The sequence below is a fragment of the Simochromis diagramma genome, unplaced genomic scaffold (genome assembly GCF_900408965.1).
Source record: "Simochromis diagramma unplaced genomic scaffold, fSimDia1.1 OVJJ01000545.1, whole genome shotgun sequence".
Taxonomy (NCBI): domain Eukaryota; kingdom Metazoa; phylum Chordata; class Actinopteri; order Cichliformes; family Cichlidae; genus Simochromis; species Simochromis diagramma.
The window spans coordinates 6,309,908-6,329,975 of NW_024387371.1; the positions used below are offsets into that span (position 1 = coordinate 6,309,908).

General features: G+C 39.7%; 1 protein-coding gene across 19 annotated transcripts in view; it reads right to left on the reverse strand.

Moving 5' to 3' along the window:
- rap1gapa (RAP1 GTPase activating protein a) overlaps positions 1-20,068 on the reverse strand; it is a 55,020-nt gene that overhangs the window by 4,893 nt on the left and 30,059 nt on the right. For 5 of the 19 annotated variants that reach the window (XM_040008055.1, XM_040008037.1, XM_040008036.1 and 2 more), the window contains 16 exons: positions 14,450-14,543; positions 9,919-9,954; positions 8,843-8,890; positions 8,353-8,391; positions 7,842-8,033; positions 6,926-7,029; positions 6,381-6,459; positions 6,229-6,282; positions 5,767-5,850; positions 4,715-4,815; positions 4,422-4,551; positions 3,375-3,530; positions 3,227-3,298; positions 3,057-3,143; positions 2,800-2,940; positions 1,413-1,544 (listed from right to left, as the gene is read on the reverse strand). In XM_040008055.1, coding sequence (XP_039863989.1) covers positions 1,413-1,544; positions 2,800-2,940; positions 3,057-3,143; positions 3,227-3,298; positions 3,375-3,530; positions 4,422-4,551; positions 4,715-4,815; positions 5,767-5,850; positions 6,229-6,282; positions 6,381-6,459; positions 6,926-7,029; positions 7,842-8,033; positions 8,353-8,391; positions 8,843-8,890; positions 9,919-9,936 — 1,437 coding nt within the window. In that variant the 5' untranslated portion in view covers positions 9,937-9,954; positions 14,450-14,543. Of the gene's footprint in view, positions 1-1,412; positions 1,545-2,799; positions 2,941-3,056; positions 3,144-3,226; positions 3,299-3,374; positions 3,531-4,421; positions 4,552-4,714; positions 4,816-5,766; positions 5,851-6,228; positions 6,283-6,380; positions 6,460-6,925; positions 7,030-7,841; positions 8,034-8,352; positions 8,392-8,842; positions 8,891-9,918; positions 9,955-10,739; positions 14,544-16,465; positions 16,738-20,068 lie in introns of those variants that run through there. The other 14 variants (XM_040008044.1, XM_040008045.1, XM_040008038.1 and 11 more) reach the window with 11 other exon arrangements.

Genomic DNA, 20,068 nt, shown 5'->3' on the forward strand with positions numbered 1-20,068 from the left:
TGGGTGCGACACAGGCAGCTGAATGGGAGAGAGGAATGATACACCAGTTATGTGAGCTGTATGTCTGAAAAAGGAAAAGGAAGGTAAATTCAGCGGAGGAGGGCACACAGCATGTTATACATTAGGAATCAAATCAAGACTGGCTTATGAACAAACAGTAAGCTCATCAGTCATACTCACTGATGAAAGATATTATATAAAAGTCTAATATGTCTAATACAGAGAGAATTAACTTAATCAGTTTATATAAGATACACAGTATCTCTCAACATATACCCTACATATAACAGACAGGCCACCATATGTAGTCACTACTGATGGAAAACTTGTAACTGTAACTAAGGTAACGGTCATATTTTACTTTCAACTGGGAAAAAAAAAGAAAAAGAAGTGTCCAAACACAGACTGTATACAAAAGCTAAACCTAGTTTTCAAGGCTTTTTGATTACAAAAAGAAGTTCACTTTCATCAAAGTGTACAAGAAAACAATCCTTGACTCTCTCCATGTACCCACTAAGCATGTTCTGAGTTAGTTTTTGATCTGTGTGTTAGGTTTTTAATCATCGCTTTCAGGTGTTATTGAATACAAATTTATGTTTATTTTGCAAATTATAGCTCCCATGGTTCTCTGGGAAAAATATAAAGCAGGGTGGGCCTTTCAGATTGGGCTTATCTTATAATTGCCAAGCTACTGAGTGCCCCCCAGTTTCATAATGGGAGTTAGTCCATGCTCATGAAATCCAGTTTTTAATTAAAAAAAAAACTCAAGGCTTTAAGAAAAAGGGGCACCAACCTCATGGTGGCTGTGTCTGTCTTATATATGCAGCATATATGTGCACAAGTTTAGTTACAGCAGTAATTCTGAATAAATTATTTAAACTGAAAAACACCTGAAAAGATTTACAACTTTTCCTCTTGATGACATAAATATCAATTTCCCCAAAAAATGAATTTAAAATCATTGCGTGATTATTAAAAGAAAAAATGTAAGCATACCCACACATGATACACACTATCACACAAAGACAACTCCAACCCATGTTAGAAATGAAGTGATCGCTCATTAACAATGCAGATGCATGGGCATTTAAATCACGTGAACACAATTAGAAAAAAATGCTTTAACCCATTCAGCTTGTGTCCTAAACATATCCACTTTCATGACTGTTAAGTCAATCCGTTTTGGTAGTGGTAGACAATGTGCAACCTTTGCAAAGTGACAGTCAAGTTTAAGACTCAGGCATAATTGCTTCCCGTGTCCAAGTGTGCAGTCGCTCTCTCGCTGTGAGAAGTTAGTGCAGCAGGCAAGTAAAAGAGAAGGGGGTATGAACTCTGTTAGATCAGCAGAGGGGGAGGCAGAAGCAGCGAGGCTCACCTCGCCGTAAGTACTGGAGGAGTGGGACTGTACTTACTATCCCTGGGAATTTAGGGCTCTCTGCGGGGTTGTGGTTAAAGTTGCCGCTCAGGCTAGTGGAGACTGTGTGCGGCTTCTTGAAAGTAAGACCCATGGCATCCATAGACTGGCTTCTGCTGCGCATCACCCTCTACAGAGAGACGAGGAGGAGGAGATACATTCAGATGGTGCTGACCTCTCTGACCCCTCGGTATCACTGAACAGGCCAAGAGGAGCCTGGGGGCTGTCCCTGAACACTGACCACTACAGGCAGAGAGCACTGGCCAGATTCTAATTCTAACAGACAAGAAAGCGACAGAGAACACTAGTATGCTTTAGTGCCTGAAGGAGGTTCAGATGAGTCATTTTTATTTAGGTAGGTGATAAGAGAAGAGAGTGGGAAGTAGAAGGGCCAAGTGGCTCACAGATGTCTGACCACACTGAGTCTAATCAGAGCCTGAAGAAGTTTAAAGCCCAGTGCACCTTTTTACGAGCATGAAATAATGTGGAGAGGCAGAGGCGTCTGATGATGAAAGGAAATTATCCGTTCCATCCACATTCCCCAAATTATGACACATGAAGATGATAGGACCATATAGATACGTGAGCGGTGGCACTGAAACGTGGCGAATCACAAAACAACTATAAAGCATGAAGAAGAAAAGCTGGGAAGCAGAGAGCGGTATGTTCCAGGAGGACAGAGCAGCAGAGCTTCTCTTCATTCAGATACAGATTAAGAAAAAGCTTCTACAGCTCAGTCTGCATATAGACAAGAACAGAAGAGAAATACTGCCAGAGAGAAGTCGCGCTCATGTTCACATAAAAAAAAACATCTCTCAACAGGTAACAATGAATACTAATTAGAGATGCCACTTTACAGGCTAATAATACAATGTAGTTTAATACTAAAAGTTTGACATTTTTGAGAAATATACTGATTTACATTTCTGTTGGGAGTTAGATCAGAAAATCAGTATCAGTCTCAAATCTGTCTGCAGTATAAAGTCACAGCTAGCAGTGGGTTATCTCAGATCAGCATAAAGGCTAGAAACAAAGAGCATACTGGCACCTCTAAAACTTACTAATTAATACATTATCCAAGGGCAGAAATTGCTGGTTTTGTATGGAATAAAACGACTGAGTTGTCTGAGAACACTGTTTGCCTCTGAGGCAGGTGGAGCTTCACTCTTTTATCAGTGTTTTTGCTAAGCTAAGCTGCTGAGCTTGAATTTAAATTATGTAAATAAGAAAGCTCCTTTTGTTTTGCTTGTGCAAGTAAAACATAAAACCCTAGTTTCTAAAACAAGACTTTGAATATGCAAACTAGCTTCAACTTTTTCTTTCTGAGAGTTCTAGTGAAGCTGTCGACCTGAAGCTCCAGCCTCTGCTTCTGCTTTTCCAGTTACCTTAAAAGACTCAAAGAAGCCTCCTCCTCCAGCATTCCCATTTTCCAGCTTGTCGTCCTCTCCTCCAACACCCATTATGGCCTGGCTGTTTAAGTGGAGCTCCTCATAAAGAGTCTCCAACAAGGCCGATCGTGTTCTCTCCTGTCGCGCACACACACACACACACACACACACAGAAATGAGGCCGAGGGAAGTAAATAAAATTTTTAAGGCTGTCAAAAGACGTAAAATGTTTTAAGTCTTTCTTAAAAACTTACCTCCAATTTGGCAAATTTCTCAGCTTTGTAGCAGGCATATTCTGCATTGATTAGCTTAGTAAAAAGGAATTCATGGAATTCGGGGCCCTGCATAAAAGGATTAGAGAGGTAAGGCATCTTCTCGGAAACTAAAAGATGATCAGTGAGGTCAAAGATCTTCATCTTCTTACTTTTTTAAAGATGGCAGGGTTTGGGAGGGCGGGGCCAAAGAAAGGTACATCATCCCGTGCTGTAACTGACACCTAGAAAGGAAGATAAAGATGAAGTGCAATAAATGCTTTCAGGAGAAAACGTCAGAAATGAGAGGAAGCGGGTTACCTTGTAGACAACATTGTCGGAGCAGGGGTTGACCACTTGGACTACAATGTAAGCGTGGAGAAAGTTGGAGGCGATCATGTCTGGTACAAAGGGAGTATTTTCTTCTTGGAAAACGATGGCGACAATGTCATTTCCTATGTGCCTTTTTCTCTGCAACTGCAACACAACAGCCCAACAGCAACTTAGTTTTATACATAAATATATATACATATTTTATATAAAAGGGTGTAAATGATTATTTTCTCATGTAACAATTGACACAATGAAAGGAGACAAATGCCAAGCATTAGATGAAATGTATGAGCAAAGTTAATGCTCCCTGGAACTCCCTCCCTGGAAAAACAACTGGTTTTTCTACTGATTACTGTTAGTATCATATTACTGATAACACAAAGCCAGCTAACCAGGAATATTTCCAACTGAAAACATCTAAAAGGATTATGTGGGATGACAATTACACAGCATTTGCGTTAAAAAAGAAAAGACTACACAAATGTCTTTAATTTCTAGCACCAAATAAAGGCAAAGTCTGAATCTTTACACTACTAAGTCTATGAAACACCACCAGGGAGTGCTGTTTCCCTGATGACAACCTCCACAGAAACAGTTTGCTCAAAGTAGCCCATATGTAGCACTCACTGCTGCAGGAGAGGCTGAACATACAGGCATTGGTCTTATCTCTGTTTGTGGATGGCTTGATAGTGAATGATAGCATTTTTCATCTTGCGATCCTCAGTTTTTGTGTGAATGTGTGAGATAAAAGAGAAAAAAAGTTGCTGTGTGAGCAATGCAGTGCTACATCTCAGCTTTACAAGGAATGAGTGCTGCTCACAAACGCAGACACCAAAGCATTCGCTGAAGTAATATATCTCAAATACCAGGGAGTTGTTTTGTTTTGTTTTGTTTTTTTGTAATTTTATACTGCAGGCTTTTTGCACAACAGGGATGCACATATGCAAAATATGGTTCTGTGATGCCCAGAGGGAACCTGCCTAACCATCCTTTGAATCATAAAAGGTGTGTTAGTCTGGTATTGCATTACAGTACCTGCTGGGTGTCCCCCTCTGTGTAAGGCAGCTTTGTGGACACATGAAACATGACCTCTTTGTTGCGGTAGTTGCAGTAGACAGATTCTGTGCCAGTCTGCCCGTGAGTCACATCTAACCCTCCGCGGAAACTGCAAGCACACAGAACCATGTCTAGGAGGATATTCTCCACCATCACTGCAGCAGCGTCACCACCTTTCATGTAGCTAGTCTGATGTAAATTGTAGTGGCATCATGTTATGAAATATTAGATGGGGGATATCGAATGCTTTCAAACCACTGTGAGGACTTTACCCTTTAAAGTTATGCAGCTCAATTTTCTCTCCAAGAAACTCCAGGAATTCTACAAAGGCATGGCTCTCTTCGTTGTTGCCAAACAGCTCTTCCTCTGAAGTCTGTAACAAATAAAATTAATTTTAAAAATAAATAAACGAGCGAGCTTTTTGCAGAACGATGAGAAGAGTTTGTATGAGTACTGCATAGTTTGCAGATAGGTGCCTAATGACAGTGACGATATCTGAGAAGAAAAGGGAAAACTAATTATGGTAAGGTAAAATTGTTTTTGCTAAATAGTCAGCAGTGGCACAGTGAGAGCTGTATGTTGCAAGTGTTATTTTTTTCTGGAACAGATCGCTGGGGTCAGTAACTAGAAGCGAGACAACGTGTATCCAGTGTGTGTTTTGCACTTTTGTTCAGACACGGTGCATTTGCATTTGAGATAGCAGAGGTTGTTCCAATTAATTACAAAAGTAGAACATTTGAAATAAGGCTTTAGGAAACATTATGATTGTGATGGACTGCTGATTATCAATTGTCAGTAACTAGAGCGATGATCTGAATAAAAATGCCTCCTTTAAAACAAAAGGGATGCTAACAATACCTGGGACAAGGTCCCACGGCTCATTTCACTATTTATGATTTGCTTTCTCTGTGCAGTGAGCCTATTTGATCATGCCTTTCTCCACTTAGCATCCCTCCTGAATGTAAGAGGGTCTTTTCTATCTTTGTGAGAAGGCCAATTAGATCATTTAACATGTTTAACAATACATTTCAATTTCTGTAGTATTTCCAAAATCAAAAGAAAAGATTTCTACACAGTGATGTCTCGATTTAAAGTTAGAAAAGCACTCAACACCTCTTTTGCCACCCCACATAGTAAACAAGAGGGCCGTGATTGCCTCAGAAAATGAGAGGGTGTGCTGAAGGCAGCCACAATGACTGGGCTTAAGTGAAAGCCATAATTAAGACCACAGAGGACCAAGTATAATAAGCTTCCTTAAAAATGGATCCAAGTACTTCTACAGCACTGCTTTTGCACCTGATCACATCCAGGCTTTATTGCTTACCTGTCCAAACTTTTGATAGATGACTCCAAACTTAAAATTGTTGCTTATCACATGTTCATCGAAAGTGACAATAAGTCTTGAAGCCTGCAAAAATCACAGATATAACGTTAAAGAAGATGTATATGGCTATATCTAATTATATTTATCTGCATATATGATTTATTTCTCCTGTGTATACAAGATGTTTTTTTCCTTTTCTTTTCTCTCTCTCGTTTTTCTTTTGCTAACATGCTTCAGTGCAAAGGTTGATAAAAACCTCAATCCCATTCAAAGATGTACTGAAAAGTTTGACTGAAGGTAATATGAGGCTTGCAGTATATTATTAAATATGAAATTCCATCATTTCCCCTTCAACTGTAGGATATTGCTTAAAGCAGCTGTGAAAAAATCTAACCAGATGCTGAAAGCTCATACTTCTGGGCCTAGAAAGAAAACCCTGAAAATCTGTGATCCAGAACTTACTTTGGGATAAAGGACAGGATAAAAGCGGTCCACGTTGACCTCTTCGCAGACAAGCTTGAATTTAAAAAAGCCGTGGGAAATAATGTCAGAATGTGCTGGAAGTGTCACAGCAGCTTATCTTTAGACAAAAAAATATAAAAATGGCTTCTTACCTTGGCCATTTGGACCACATTTGGAAACTCTGTCAGACAGGAAATGGGGATCACATCGTGGTAGGTTTTCAGCTTGGTCCTGATGAAGCCATAAAGTAATTAGTGTGGGTTTTATAGCCATATAACACGAAGCAGCGTTTCTCAGAATCTATCAGTTGGTGCAGAGATGATCCGGTATGGACCATGATCAAAGTTCCCCGCCCTTGCCTCTCTTTGCCTTCTCTCCCTTTCACCATCCCCACCCACTAACTGGCCAAAATAGTCCATCTGTTACTCTTCTGTGGAAATGACAGAGCTGTTGACACTCTTGCTGGCTTTACGACTCTTATGATAACACCCCAGGCGGATGTGTGTGTCCGGTCAATGCTGGGCAATTTAGGGGGTAAAAAATTACTCTGTAGCTAGAGCTTGTTGTTCACAAAAGAGGCAAAATCTTACACATTAATTACTTCAGATTATGAAGTAACCAGGCAGACTTAAATTGTTGATTTTCTCAGACAATTGGGCAACATTGTACTGAACCCTGCATGAAAATTAAGCGTTACCTGAGCATTAGACGCAGATGTTCCTGGTCACCGATCACCTCGTATTTTAGGGAGAACACCAGATGTCCAAGGACACTGTCCACTGAATAGTAATTAAAGTGTTCCTGAGGGCACAGCATACATTAGTACCACCATTAGTATCTGTCATAAAGAGGCACATATGTGCACAACACGGGTAAATGTGCTCCAGTTCATTCATTTCCTGTCTGAGTTCCTTTGTTTACTCGTCCTCTGCTACATGCAACCAATTTTGTTTACTGGTATTATGTGTTTGCAAGAACACTTGCAAAGTGTAATGCATCTTCATTAGCCACAGTGTGTGAGGTGCCTAATTGTGAGGCAGGCTTACTGTTTGTACTTTATTATGCAGAGATTTGCTTATTTCCTATTTGTCCCATTACTGTAATGAAGAAGAAGTAATGTGAAATATTTCATGACAGCAATGAGACTCATTTGAAGAGGAAGGAAGCTGTTATAATGAGAACGTGACGTGAATATGACTTTGGCAATATCACTGTGGAAGAAAACAAATCTCTGAAAAAATTGTAGTAATTTAACTAAGTAACTTAGTACAGTTATTAATATTCTCATTAACTGTAATTTTAACCATGAAATAGAAGAAAATTTGACAAATATAATGGGGGAGCAATGGGAGAGATATTTAAAATGCATCCAGCTAAATATAATCTATCAGGGACATCGAAATGTCACAGATGATATGATTAAAAACTATGCTAAATATGGTAACTTACTCAGTTAAGTAAGTTTAAAATAGAGCTGCAGAAGAGGCAATACAAGGGGAGCCCTTAGCCAGGACTGCAAATCAGCAAATGCAAAGCTGATTTAACTTAATATGCATACTACAGTTTACTTGTCAGCAGCTCCATGTGTTTCTGTCATGTGCAGAGTAGCGAACCTTGCCCAGGAAATGTTTCCTGAAGAGCGTAGCCAGGGTGTTACATTCCAGCTTGGTCCGAGTGTTCGGGGACAGAGGCTGGAGAGGCTCCGTGTCTCCAGCCTGGCTCAGCTCATGGTTGGTCCCTTCAATCCAGTAGCCCCCAAACTGTGGCAGGAGGATAAGAGGAAAGGGGCTCTTTCTCCCCAGCACCTGTTTCAATAAAAAATAGCAATGAAACACAAAGTTACTTCTCAGAGATAGACAATGAACTAAAAATTTGACTTGAGAAAAAATTAAAAAATTAAAAAAAAAATTAAATTAAAATGAGATTAGATTAGCCTGAGTATTTACTAGTTTAATAAGAATGCTCGTAAAATTTCTGATCACAACTTGTCTTTTGTGGCTTAAATGAAGATTTTATTGAGACTTTGGATGTCTACAACACTGAGTCAACTGCTTTCAATATTTCTATGTTTTTATTGGAATAAAATAATAATAGTAACAATAATACTGCAACACAGCTTCGTACCTCATGGACACTTGGGTACGGTATGTAATCCTCCTCAGTCTGGAAAAAAAGAAAAGAAAAATGCTTTGTTTCCTCATCGAAGAAGGACAATAACAACAAAATAATAACGACTTTACATTCCCAAAGGACACTGTTTCAGAGTAATTGCATAACAGTTATGCAATGAAAATCTGTTTAGCAATGACACAGAAATCAGCCAACAATGCACACCTTAATGAAAGTAAGACTATTTGGCACACCGGTGATATAAAATGCTTCATCACTTTATAATTATAATGTGTTCAAAAGCCCCTTTCAGAACTTTAGTCTACAGAGCTTAGCATCCCACTTGCTTGTTCCTGTATGGAACATGGGCGTTTCAGTGCATTATGAAGAACACGTTGTAATACTGAATGCTGAAATAATTGCCATGTCTGTCAGAGTAAGATAAGGTGGAGCAGCCGTGGACAGTGAGAATGAATAATTTGTGTTGCTACATGAAGAGTTATACCTTAAGAGGCGGAGGAAAGGTGCACCTCTGCTCATCCATCCTGTTCCCCTGTAAGAGAAGCAGGTTAGAAAAGGACAGGAGGGTCACACAAAGTGGCACGGAAGTCCACAAATACCTAAAGTCAAGCACAAAACCAATCTATGAACACAAACTGTGACGTAAACAAAAGGCAAAAAAAATGATCAAACTCATTATGTAACAGCTCAGTTTTCCCCAGAGACGTGCAGCAGGCAACAAAGCAAAGTCAAAAAAGGGACAGATGGAAAAATACAGAAAGAGATCCATTATGGTCCTCAGAGTGAGGAGAGTGAAAGACGTTACAGACGTGAGTCTGGAAGTGACAGAGAACTTTGTTAAACACACTGCAGAAAAGTGTGAATAAGAGTCTTGGGGTTAAAAAGATTTATAAGTGACAGTCGTACAACTGCACATGGGGTGTGTCTGTACGTGAGAAGAGAGTGAGGAGGATCGATGCAGAAAAAGAGATGCAGCGTTACTAAATCAAAGCTAGATGATGGCGCCGACCATCATGGAAGACGATGCAGTCATCAATACACTGTCCGACAGTGGAAATAGACAATCCTGCGTCACGTCCCATGCAAAAGAAGAATTACTGCCAAACATGAAAGAATAGTGTAGTGAATAGTAAAGCACCATTGTGACTGCAATTCATATTTTTTAAAAAAGAAGATAAATGTGCATTTTAAAAAAATAATGCACAGATGTTCTATTATAAAACACATGTCTTGTCATTGGGAAAGCATGAATACAGAAAACATCCTTCCAGAGTCTTCAGAAACCAGGAAATAGATTCTGAGGTGAGATAATGAGCTTACAGTTCGGCAAGCCAAAGTTTCAACCAGAACGTTAACAAAGACGCCGAGACAAACACATTGACAACACTCCTCTGAAAATACTCAAAATCCCTCTCATGTTCAGAGAGATTATGAGTACTGCAGCAAAGGAGAGCCAAAGTGTTGCAGAATTAGGAAGAGACACTGGCTGGTTAGTTGCTTATTGAGCACAGCTTAGTGAGCCAAGACAAAATACAGAGATGCGATCTTTTATCATCTTACCTGCATCTTTTCAATCATTTCAAATAAATCTGGAGTCTGGAGAGAGGAGAGTAAGATTCAATGTTTAGGCTTCTTTGTCTTGAGTGCAGAGGTTAGTTTGCCTTTGACAGGCGTTAGTGAAGGTTCGCTGAGTTCAACACTTTAAAATCATCACACTCCATCCAGTGACAGAAAAAAAACATCTCTGGAACACCGCCTTTACATGGTTATTGTTAGGGTGTCAGATCTCACTGCTATATTTGCGATACTGCATGATGGGATTACATTAATTCAAGATAATGTGTGTGCAACATTCTATGCACTGCTTATTAGACATGAAAAAAACCCCGGTATGTGCATTTGTGCCAATACAGAAAGTGATGCTCTTTATGTTTCAGAGGGCTCTATTCACTCTTTACAACTGTTAATAACCCAACATCTTGCAAAACAAAAATCCAAATAGACTTTTTAAAACTTTTAGAGGGCAAGAGGTCTATATAGTCAACATTTTACGTCTACAGTTAAGGTCTCTGAAAACCCCTCAAAAAGTATAATAATGCAACATTTTCTGTAGAAGTCTTCTGAAAGATGCCAGAAATGCCTTAAAATGAACTAATTAGGTGTTATTTGATACAAACCTGACATGGTTAAGAATGTGTTTGAGCTGTTAAAAGCATGAGGACAAACTGACCTTAAAAGAAGCGTTAAAGTTTACATTTAGGAAAGCCTACAGTAGAGCACATGTCGTAAAGCTGGTAAATTACACATTCTTAGCCAGCTGTTCCCACCACTTTTAAAACAGCCAACGTCTAAGCTCATATTTATTTTAATAAACATGTTACCTTATTGCAGAACATGATCTTGTCACATCTCACCGTCACGTGTGACCGACAGGAAAATGAAAAATCGACCCCTTTCTTTAGAACGAACCACAGTTTGTCTGGACATCACATTCCAAATCGGCATATGTCATGTGAGCATAATGACAATAAATATTGCAAAAAATGATGAAAAACAATTGTCCGTGGACATATTGGTTTTCGGTAATTAAGTAAAAGGCTGAAAAGTTCAGCCAGTGAAGCCTGACAAAGTCAAACACTTTGTGTACAGAGCAATCGTGTCTTGGCTTTCAGTGTGACTGTGAGTAAAGTCCTCCACCATGTGCAAACAATAGTCCGCCACAAACCCTGAAAGTAAATAGCTCTGGGTTTAGCCAGAGATTCCCATATGGAAAACAAATGCAAATATTATGTCTAATAAGACTTATAAATTTACTATGATTTATTCATAAAAGTGGGAGCTTTCGCATTATACTCACGGAACATAACAATAAGTATAACTTGAATATGAATTGTGTTACTTTCAATAAATAGTATGAGAAGTAAGTGTTATAAGACTCATAAATCTATACACATAAGATTGATTATGAGTATGAGAACAATGGGACCTGCAATGCTTTGCTAGATATTATCTTTGGGCTTGAACAAAAACAAGTGTGCTATAAATGTCTCTCTCTCTCATATATCTATCTATTTATATATATATCTATATAGATAGATATATATGTAGATATATAGATATAGATATATAGATAGATATGTCATTAGTTTGGAGTGACTGTCTGTGCCTTAACTTAAAGGCGTCCTCTCCACTTTGTCTGTCATTTGTTGATGTTTTGTATGCAGCATGTTCCTAAAATAAAGCTACTTACATTGCTGGGTTTCTTCCAGTGTGTCTTTGTCACCATTGGAGCATAGTTGTGTTTGTCAATATTTTTAGCCATTTTTAATTCTCCTTGACAAAAAGTCCTGCAGCTTCAAAGATGTCCCAGTGTCACTGACTTCAGCAGATTTGGATTAAACGCTCCATGACTGCTGTGCCTTTCTGAAATGGCAAAATCCTAGCTGCATCGCCGCTGTTTGCAAGCATCACTGACAAAGTGTTGGATCAGACAAAGTTGGTGACAAGATCCACAGACTCTCCCAGTGTGTGCTCTAAGCATACAAGATTATCTGCAAGTTTATGTCTCAGGTTGCAGGCAAACCCGCTATTGCTTAAAGCTGAGAAGTAATCCTCTGACTGAAGCTGGAGGTGTCTAGCCTTCTGCTGATCCCTCTTTGTCGCTCTCTATCTCTCAAAAGCATTGCAGGAAGAACTCCAAATTTTATACCAACCACCTCTGCCTTTACTACTATCTGTATCCTGGCTTAGGCTGACAGGTGGCAAGAGGTGGAGTCCAACCGTTCTACGGTCACAGACAACAGCTGCAACTATGTCCTGTTTAAAGATCACCTATTACACTAGAATGAGGATATAGCATAAAGTAGATGTTAGAAAACTATGCAAACCAATGGTAGAATGAAAGTAATAAAAAGGAACAATCTTTTGATGAAAAACAAGACATCTCATTTTTGCAGAAATTGACAAAGAGGAGGCGATCCCTAGGGAGCCAAGCTAGCACACACAGTGCAGGTGTAGAGCTCAGACCTTTCATTATGAGAGCTAATAGGATCGCCATTATGACAAGAGACAAATTAAACACGCATGGCTTCCTCTTGCTCCTCTTGACTTATCAGCTGCAACGCCGTACATCCTCGCAGAGCTCATTAAAACTTCAACCAGCTCCATGAATTGGATCAGATGGATACACGTGAATGTGAAATTCACATGAAGTCTGGTTCTTTGTTCTGCATTTTCATTCCAGGGCCATTAAAGATATTTCCTGACATCTCAAATTTACAGAGCTCTGTAAAAAGTCACCCTGACTGGTGTAACAAATCAGTAAAAAAGGTTGTAAATGACATAAACATGTTTTCATTAGAAAGCTCACCCACAATTACTCACGCAACCCTTTCCAAGAGCAGTGGACAACAGTTCATGATTATTTCAACTCTTGGTTTTGGTATACTAATAAACTTCTTTCTTTAAGCGCTACGTTTCTGGTGAGTAGGATGTTTCAGTTATTTTTTTTTTTATTTTTTTTTTATCTCGGCCATTTCTGCCACCAAAATTTGAAAACTATCACTTTTAGAGTTTTGCATTACATCTCTAAGAAATCTGCAAGATTATTAATAGGACAGTTCAGTTTGAATCAGGCAATGGCCATAAGAGCTGATGGGGTTAATTGCAGATTGACCTGCTTTTCGCAGGGCTCTAATTAAAGTGATACACTCCTCGGAGTCTTGCTCCACTGAGCCCTTGTTGTACTACAGCACACCACATTACCACGCTGTCCCTAAAACTCTTTCCATGCTTTCCCTTTTTCTACTTTCTCCTCAATTAAAATGTGCAAAAAGGGGAAAATGACATAAACCAGAGTTGCTATCCTTAAATGTGTAAGTGTCAAACAAAATGTTCGACTAACTGGTAAGTCTGTTTTACCTACAGATGGTGCATGCTGCAAGGATAAGGAATGATGGTTTCAGCAATCCAATCTCTGAATTTCTGAATTCTTAATCCCTTTCTCTTCCTACTCTCCCTGCTTTCCCCAGATGAAGGCAGATTGTGAGAACTGTAAGCCCGTTCCAAAGTGTGAGGGATCTTTTGAAAGCAATCCGACACGAGTGACACTGTTCCTGTCGTTTAATCACCGAGGAGCTAGGAGCTATTCAGTTTCTAAGATCCCAAAATATCTCTGCCAGGTTTTCACATCAATCACAGAAGTGCTAAAGGTAAGCATAAAGATTCTGACAGCAAAATAGATTTGCTACGGACGTGACAGTCTAAACAGATTTATTGAAATTATTTCCTCCTATTTCATTTTCACTTTTGGCCCTTTTTCCTACACCTTCAATAACAGCAATTTAGTATTTCCTCAAACCATTTTTGCTGAAAGAAAGAATATCAGTTCTAGTATAGCTGATTCATAAAGGCAAAAGAAATGCTTTAGTGAACAGGAGGCAAGCTGAATGTGATGAATCTGAAAATGACATGACAGCTAATAAACCAGCAGGCATTAAAGAAATGGAAGAGCACAAATCTTCACACTGAAGCTTAGCCTTATGAAAACCCAGAGGAAAATAAGCAAGGCTCAGGAAAGCATAAAACAACTGTGTAATAATTGAGCCCCACTCAGTGTTATCATGCATAATTGACATTCCAATTAGGTTACACCTCATGGATGATGATGGGCATGAAGAAGCTAGTGTTTTGATTTAAAAATGACTCATTCAGGCTTTGATTTGTTTGCTCTGATGGAATCAGGCTTGTTAGGCTTCAATTTAAAAATGGTCAGCATCCGGCTGACAATTTCCTTCTAAAAATAGATTTCTATTAATTGAATCAGTCAAACATAATCATCCAGACACAGAGCTCTGTGTGCTTTAATACCACAAGTTACACAAAAGAAAGCAAGGATAGAAATCAAAGTAACACGCCATGAAACTGGGTCTAACACATCACAAGAACACTGAGCAAGTGCATCCAGACAAAAGCAAGTGTGGAGACAAGATCAGCTGAGACACGTTAAAAAGATCAAAGAATGAGGGGGTCACACAGAGGTCTTTAATATAGGTCAGCGGTCAAAGTGCAAACTCAATTTCCCCAGTCCTACCTTTTGAAATGGTGAGGCGGTGAATGGGAGCTTAGGCTGGAGCAGCTGGGGCTCTAGAGTTGCAGAAATTCGGGGGTCACTCCCATCTTGTTTCCTAAAATCAGACAGATGGAAGAGAACATTCGGTCAGAAAAGGTCACCCAGTTTGAGATCAAGCAAGAGGACAACAAAAGGTAATGCCTCAGGAAATGTTGTTGATCTAATTAGGCAAGGAAAAAAAAGTCGTATGGAGTGTACGAGGTACTTGTAGTGGTGTAAAGTCACCTTTTTGAAATTAGGTTACTGTTACATTGCTCTTTAAGTGAAGCACATTCCAACCTGACAACAAAATAAGGTCTAATTTACATCAGAAAGTAATACTACATCAGTTTTTAATTGATATTAAATTTCAAAATCCTGTTTTCCAACTGGTTTGTTTGATCTGCAGCGTCATAGTCATCGCGGTTGAAATCTGTTGAACAGTATCAAAATTTATAGCTAAGTTACATCTGACACAAACCCCATGATTTCTTTGCTGTTTATGGTATAAGGAACAATAACTTCCAAAAGATTTCACCTTTTCTTTTATCACACAATCTACCTCACAGACACCTCAGGGGTCTCAGGGAACAAGACCAATACTTTCACATTTATCAAAACAAAAGCATCTCTAATCCAGAAGAACGACACACTGAACAATACTAATGTGACACATCTTTTGTTCTAAACTCAATATCTCTACCAGAACAGCTTTCTCTGAGCGTGATGACTGATCAATACCTCTGATGAATATGGTGCTGTATTGACACCGACAACTGGTCAGTTTCCACAGCAGCCTTTTAATTTCTGCAATTTATTTCAGTCTCTTTCATATGCGTACAGCGATTAATCATCACAGAAGAACATCTGAACTGATCACGAATCAGCGATAATATCATGAATTATGTGTATGTCTGCCGGCGATTATTAAAGTAGGATACGGCAGCTACGATGAAATATGTTCAGGGTGCGGCGTACCCCAGCAGCCGAAAGGCACGACACTCCGCAAGCAGAGAAGTATTACTCTACACCCTCAACTCCAGGGGACAAAATGGAACACTCTTTAAAAAAATTGTTATTTCTCAAAGAGATAATGTGGCTGACTGTGCTGACAAAGTATTCAGTTATCTGAGTGAATGTATGGAGCTGCAGCGGATGGTCGGATGCTGAGGTCAGAGCTGCTCAAGAGGGACACTGGCTGAGATGGAAATCGGGTTTCACATGCCCTGAGAGCACTCACATTCAAATTTAGGTGAAGAAAACAGAGCATGAATCATTAGTACACCCTGCTGCCGCCCTGCTATTACACAACAAGTGAGTCTTCAATCAAGAAAAGTCCCGCAGCAAATGAAACTGGAATATTTCTAAGCTCTTTCTCAACAGGCTCACACGAAGAGCTCTCCCAAGGGAGAACAATATAGGAAAAGGCATCAGCTGTCCTGAACTCTTAATTAGAGCTAATGCTCAATAGATTGTCAGGACACACACACACACACACACACACACATTTAATTATGCAAAATGAATGAATGGTTTAAGCAAAATGTATAGTCCCAAAAAAAATCTAGGTAGTACTAGAAGCATATGTCTCCCTATAGGAGTCATATTGTGCACACATTATTATTCTACAAAAGACAGTGTACTGGGAATTTATAATATGCATACACCACTCCAGAAAAGTATCACAAAAACATGCATGAGGGTAAAGTCCAACAAATGTCCAGCACGAACTTGTCCTTCATCATAAGCATGTGGGGCAGCACAAATAACATGCTGCTGCTCGCGGACACCTGCTCGGTTCTATGTAGGACTACCATGTAAGCCGTCCTGCGGATCAGTTTGCAGCATAAAGCCACAGCCTTATCCCAACACCACAACAAATTACATAACACACCCCAGCTGGTTGGCAATGCAGCACAAAAATCAGCCGTGTGAAGAAGTCCCTGTGTGTCATCTGAGCAAACTGATGTCCTGCATGGAGCAGAGCAGGAAACTTACTCACACAGTGGTGTGGCAGCTGTACACTTGGCGCTCCCCGGGAAGTCAAGCCAGTGACCAGCACTCGGACGGATAACTCACCGTCCGCGCTCCTTCCAGAGTTAAGCTTCTCTCTCCCTCGTACTTTTCTCTCTCTCTCTCTCACTCTCTCGCTCTTATTATTCTTAATTCTCCAGCTCCAGCCCGATCACTCGCTGATTCTCATCAGTCGTTCACCTGCTGGCCTCACGCTCAGCTCTTTAGACTATCGCACACTCCCAGTGAGCATCCTCTCCGATTCTCCTCCCTCACTCTCCCTCCTCCCACCCAGTCACACACACACGTGCACGCTTTAGTTGCCACTTCCTCCATCTCCACCCTCTTTGTCCGCTCTGCAGCTCTCACACACAACCCGATACTCCAAAACCTAAACTCGACACTAACACCCACCAACCCCCCAACCAATACCACTTACAATCTCCCTTATCCCCCTTCCAAAGAAGGAGACCCCCCCTCCCATTCAACTGAGAACTACTGAAGTCTGCAGTCAAAAAGAGAAAGCATAGATTGTTAGGGTAAAGGGGGTTGTCTTTAATCCCCACACTGCCTCACAAGCCTGCTCGGGCTGTTGCTGTGGCAACCAACGTAAGCTACACATGAAAAAAAAAAACCACCCACATGCACATTCATGTTCATTATCATAGGACTTGAACAAGGTGATTATGTTCAACATTAAGCACCCAGAGATGAGCAGACATCGTAGCCTCCCCCAACACTCATTGTGCAGGATGAGAAAACATGTGTGGAAAGGTTTTTAATTACTGTAATGAGTCTCATTTAATCCCCAGATACATGTGCGTTTCCGTCACTTAGCTGACATCCACAGTTCCCAGCAGACCTCCGACTAATGTCACCAATAGACAGATAAATCCCTGCTAAATAATACTTTAATGCAGAGGAGTGTCAATCTATTGTTCCATTACTTAGCTTTTCAAAGTGTAAACCTGAACTACCAAACGGTGTGTGCGTGTGTGTGTCAGACATGAAGAGATAATAAAGGATTACAGCACATTCATCATACTGTGAACCATTAAGAGCTGTGTATTGTGATAAAAACAAATAATCCTCTCAACTCGAAAAGCTTCTTGGGTTAAAAAAGAGAAAAGAGCGAAGTCTATTATATCATTAATACAAACTTTGAAAAATGTCCAGATTACCAATAATCTGCTGAGATGCTCTTTCGAACTGTGACACTAATATCTCTTTCTCTTCTTAACGCTTAAGTGAAGAAAATCTGGTTCTTTGTTTTTTAAAGGTCCCAGTGACCTGGGGTGTAGGTTAAAAAAAAATGAAAATGTGGAATGTGACAGCTTTGTTGCGAAATATCCGATAAGAGCAGATACTGCTTAAATGCCCCGCTTAAAATCTGATTACCATGAAGTTAACACAGATTATTCGATCAGATTTCAATCAGATGAAGGGCATATGCATTTACAATGACAGCTTGAGACATAATTGAACACCAAATACTGACAAAGAAAATAGTAGAACTGGAAAAAATTTATAGCCACAAAGAGCTTTTTTTTAAAAAAAAAAAATCTGCTGTGGACAGTGATAGTTGTTTTTAAATTGACTGCATCTTTTCTGCTTCAGCATCCTCAGCAGAATCAGTAAATACCCTGTAACTGACCCAAACTGCAATAGATTCCCATCCCATTAGCCTGCTGAAATGGCCTGTGGTCACTGCTCTCCTACCCCCATATCATATCCTCTGAGAATTGCTGCTGCGCTAAAAAATGTCCTCATCTTCCACGCCCTCTCTCTTCCAATCTCACTTTGAGCTATTTTTCAACCAAGAAGAGTTTGATAATAATCCAAAATCCTTTGAGACATAAAATCAAATGATCCCAGAGCTAAGTGAATCCTGTAAATCCCACAGGATGTTCATTATTCCTGATGCAGGTTTCATTATTCTATTAATATTTCTATTTATACAACAAAATATTAAACTTCTTATAATTTAAATGTGCATCACCATGCTTAGGAAAAGTATGCCCTGCAAGCAGCTAAGAATGTAATCTGTATGATGTGTGTGGGAGGCAACGTGTGACCTGCTAGTGACCTAAAAGGCTAGCTAAAGGTTTAATCACAGAAGCATTTCACATCAGTTACACGTCTGAGGTCTCCAGCAGGCAAGATGGCTGCTCTTCGGAAATTTGAATTAATTGTTATTTATGCATAACAAGTATGTCTCCCACAGGTTGCAATTTAATTAGTGGTGGTCGACCTCAGGGGGGGTAGAACAGGAGGGCGGGCAGGGACTGTAAACAGCACTGAGCTGTAAGAAGTACAGCACTGAACGAATAACTGAAGGCATATCTCCAACAGACTGTCTACATAGATATTAATATTAAATATATAATACAGTTCAGTGTGTTCAGTGGTGAATTATGTCAAATGTTTTACTCCATCAGCTGTGTTAACTGGTAAAACAGAAGCGGGCAATGAATTTTCCCCAAGTGGCCACATGAGAAACTGGGACTGTTATGGAGGGCTGCAAAGAAATATATTATAATGGTGCGAACCTCCACAATAGTCCTAGTCTCCCATGTGGCGTCTTGTAAGAATCAGTTGTTGTGATTTAATATTAAATCCAAAATCTGAGAATCAAAGTCTATCAGAAATCCTTCATCAGAGTTCCTGCGGCACAATGTCGGAGTGTTCTCGTGCTGTTTTTGGATATGTTAAACCCTGCCTCCCATCACTCTTAAACAAATTGGCTGTTTAATCAAGCACATAATTTGTTTGCGAGGCAAAGTAGGAGTGCCAAGTGCAACTCAACTTTGAGGAAACTTTCCATCGCTATAATGATATCTCTGCAGTATACCTCTACAGAACCCTACTGTGACTATGATTGTGATGTGGTTCGATAATTATACAGCATTTTAAGTGGGTAATGAGGTTATATTAGAGGGTGGGGGAATAAAGCTGCTATGAGATGTAAGCTTATTCAAGTTGTTATTCTCCCCTGACATGAAACTCTTTGTGCTTAAGTGTCCCAGTTAGATGCAGAGTAAACAGTAAATATGACCTAATTATAATAATAACATAGCCTTTCTTAAAGGTGATGTACGTATACAACATTCAGAGCTGGATGTTTCATTAGAGCACTCGAGTCTTCGGCCAGCGTGAGCCACACCTCCCTACTTCATTTGCAACTCACAAAAAAGGGCAAGGGCTAATAGCTGTTTTTCTTTTTTTGTTTTTTGAGTGACAAATGAAGTAGGGAGGTGTTTTTTTGTTTGTTTTTTTGTCAAGTATTAGGTTGTTTCTTTTTAGATTATTATTATTATTGACATCATAAATCATGCTTGTTGAGAAGTATTTTCACTCCACTTCTTAACTTCAACCTTGCCTTTCCTCTACTTCCACACTAGAGGGGTATACTACAAACAAAGTTCAGCTCAGCCAGGCTTTCTCTGTGTTAGCTTGCTCAACAAAACTTAAAACAACAGTTGGAGAACGTGGTTAGCAGAACGGTAGCTAACGACTTTGTCTGTTAAGCCACGCTTTCTGCTTCAGGCTCACAAAAACCACGGGCCCTTTGCAAGGTCGTGTGACTCT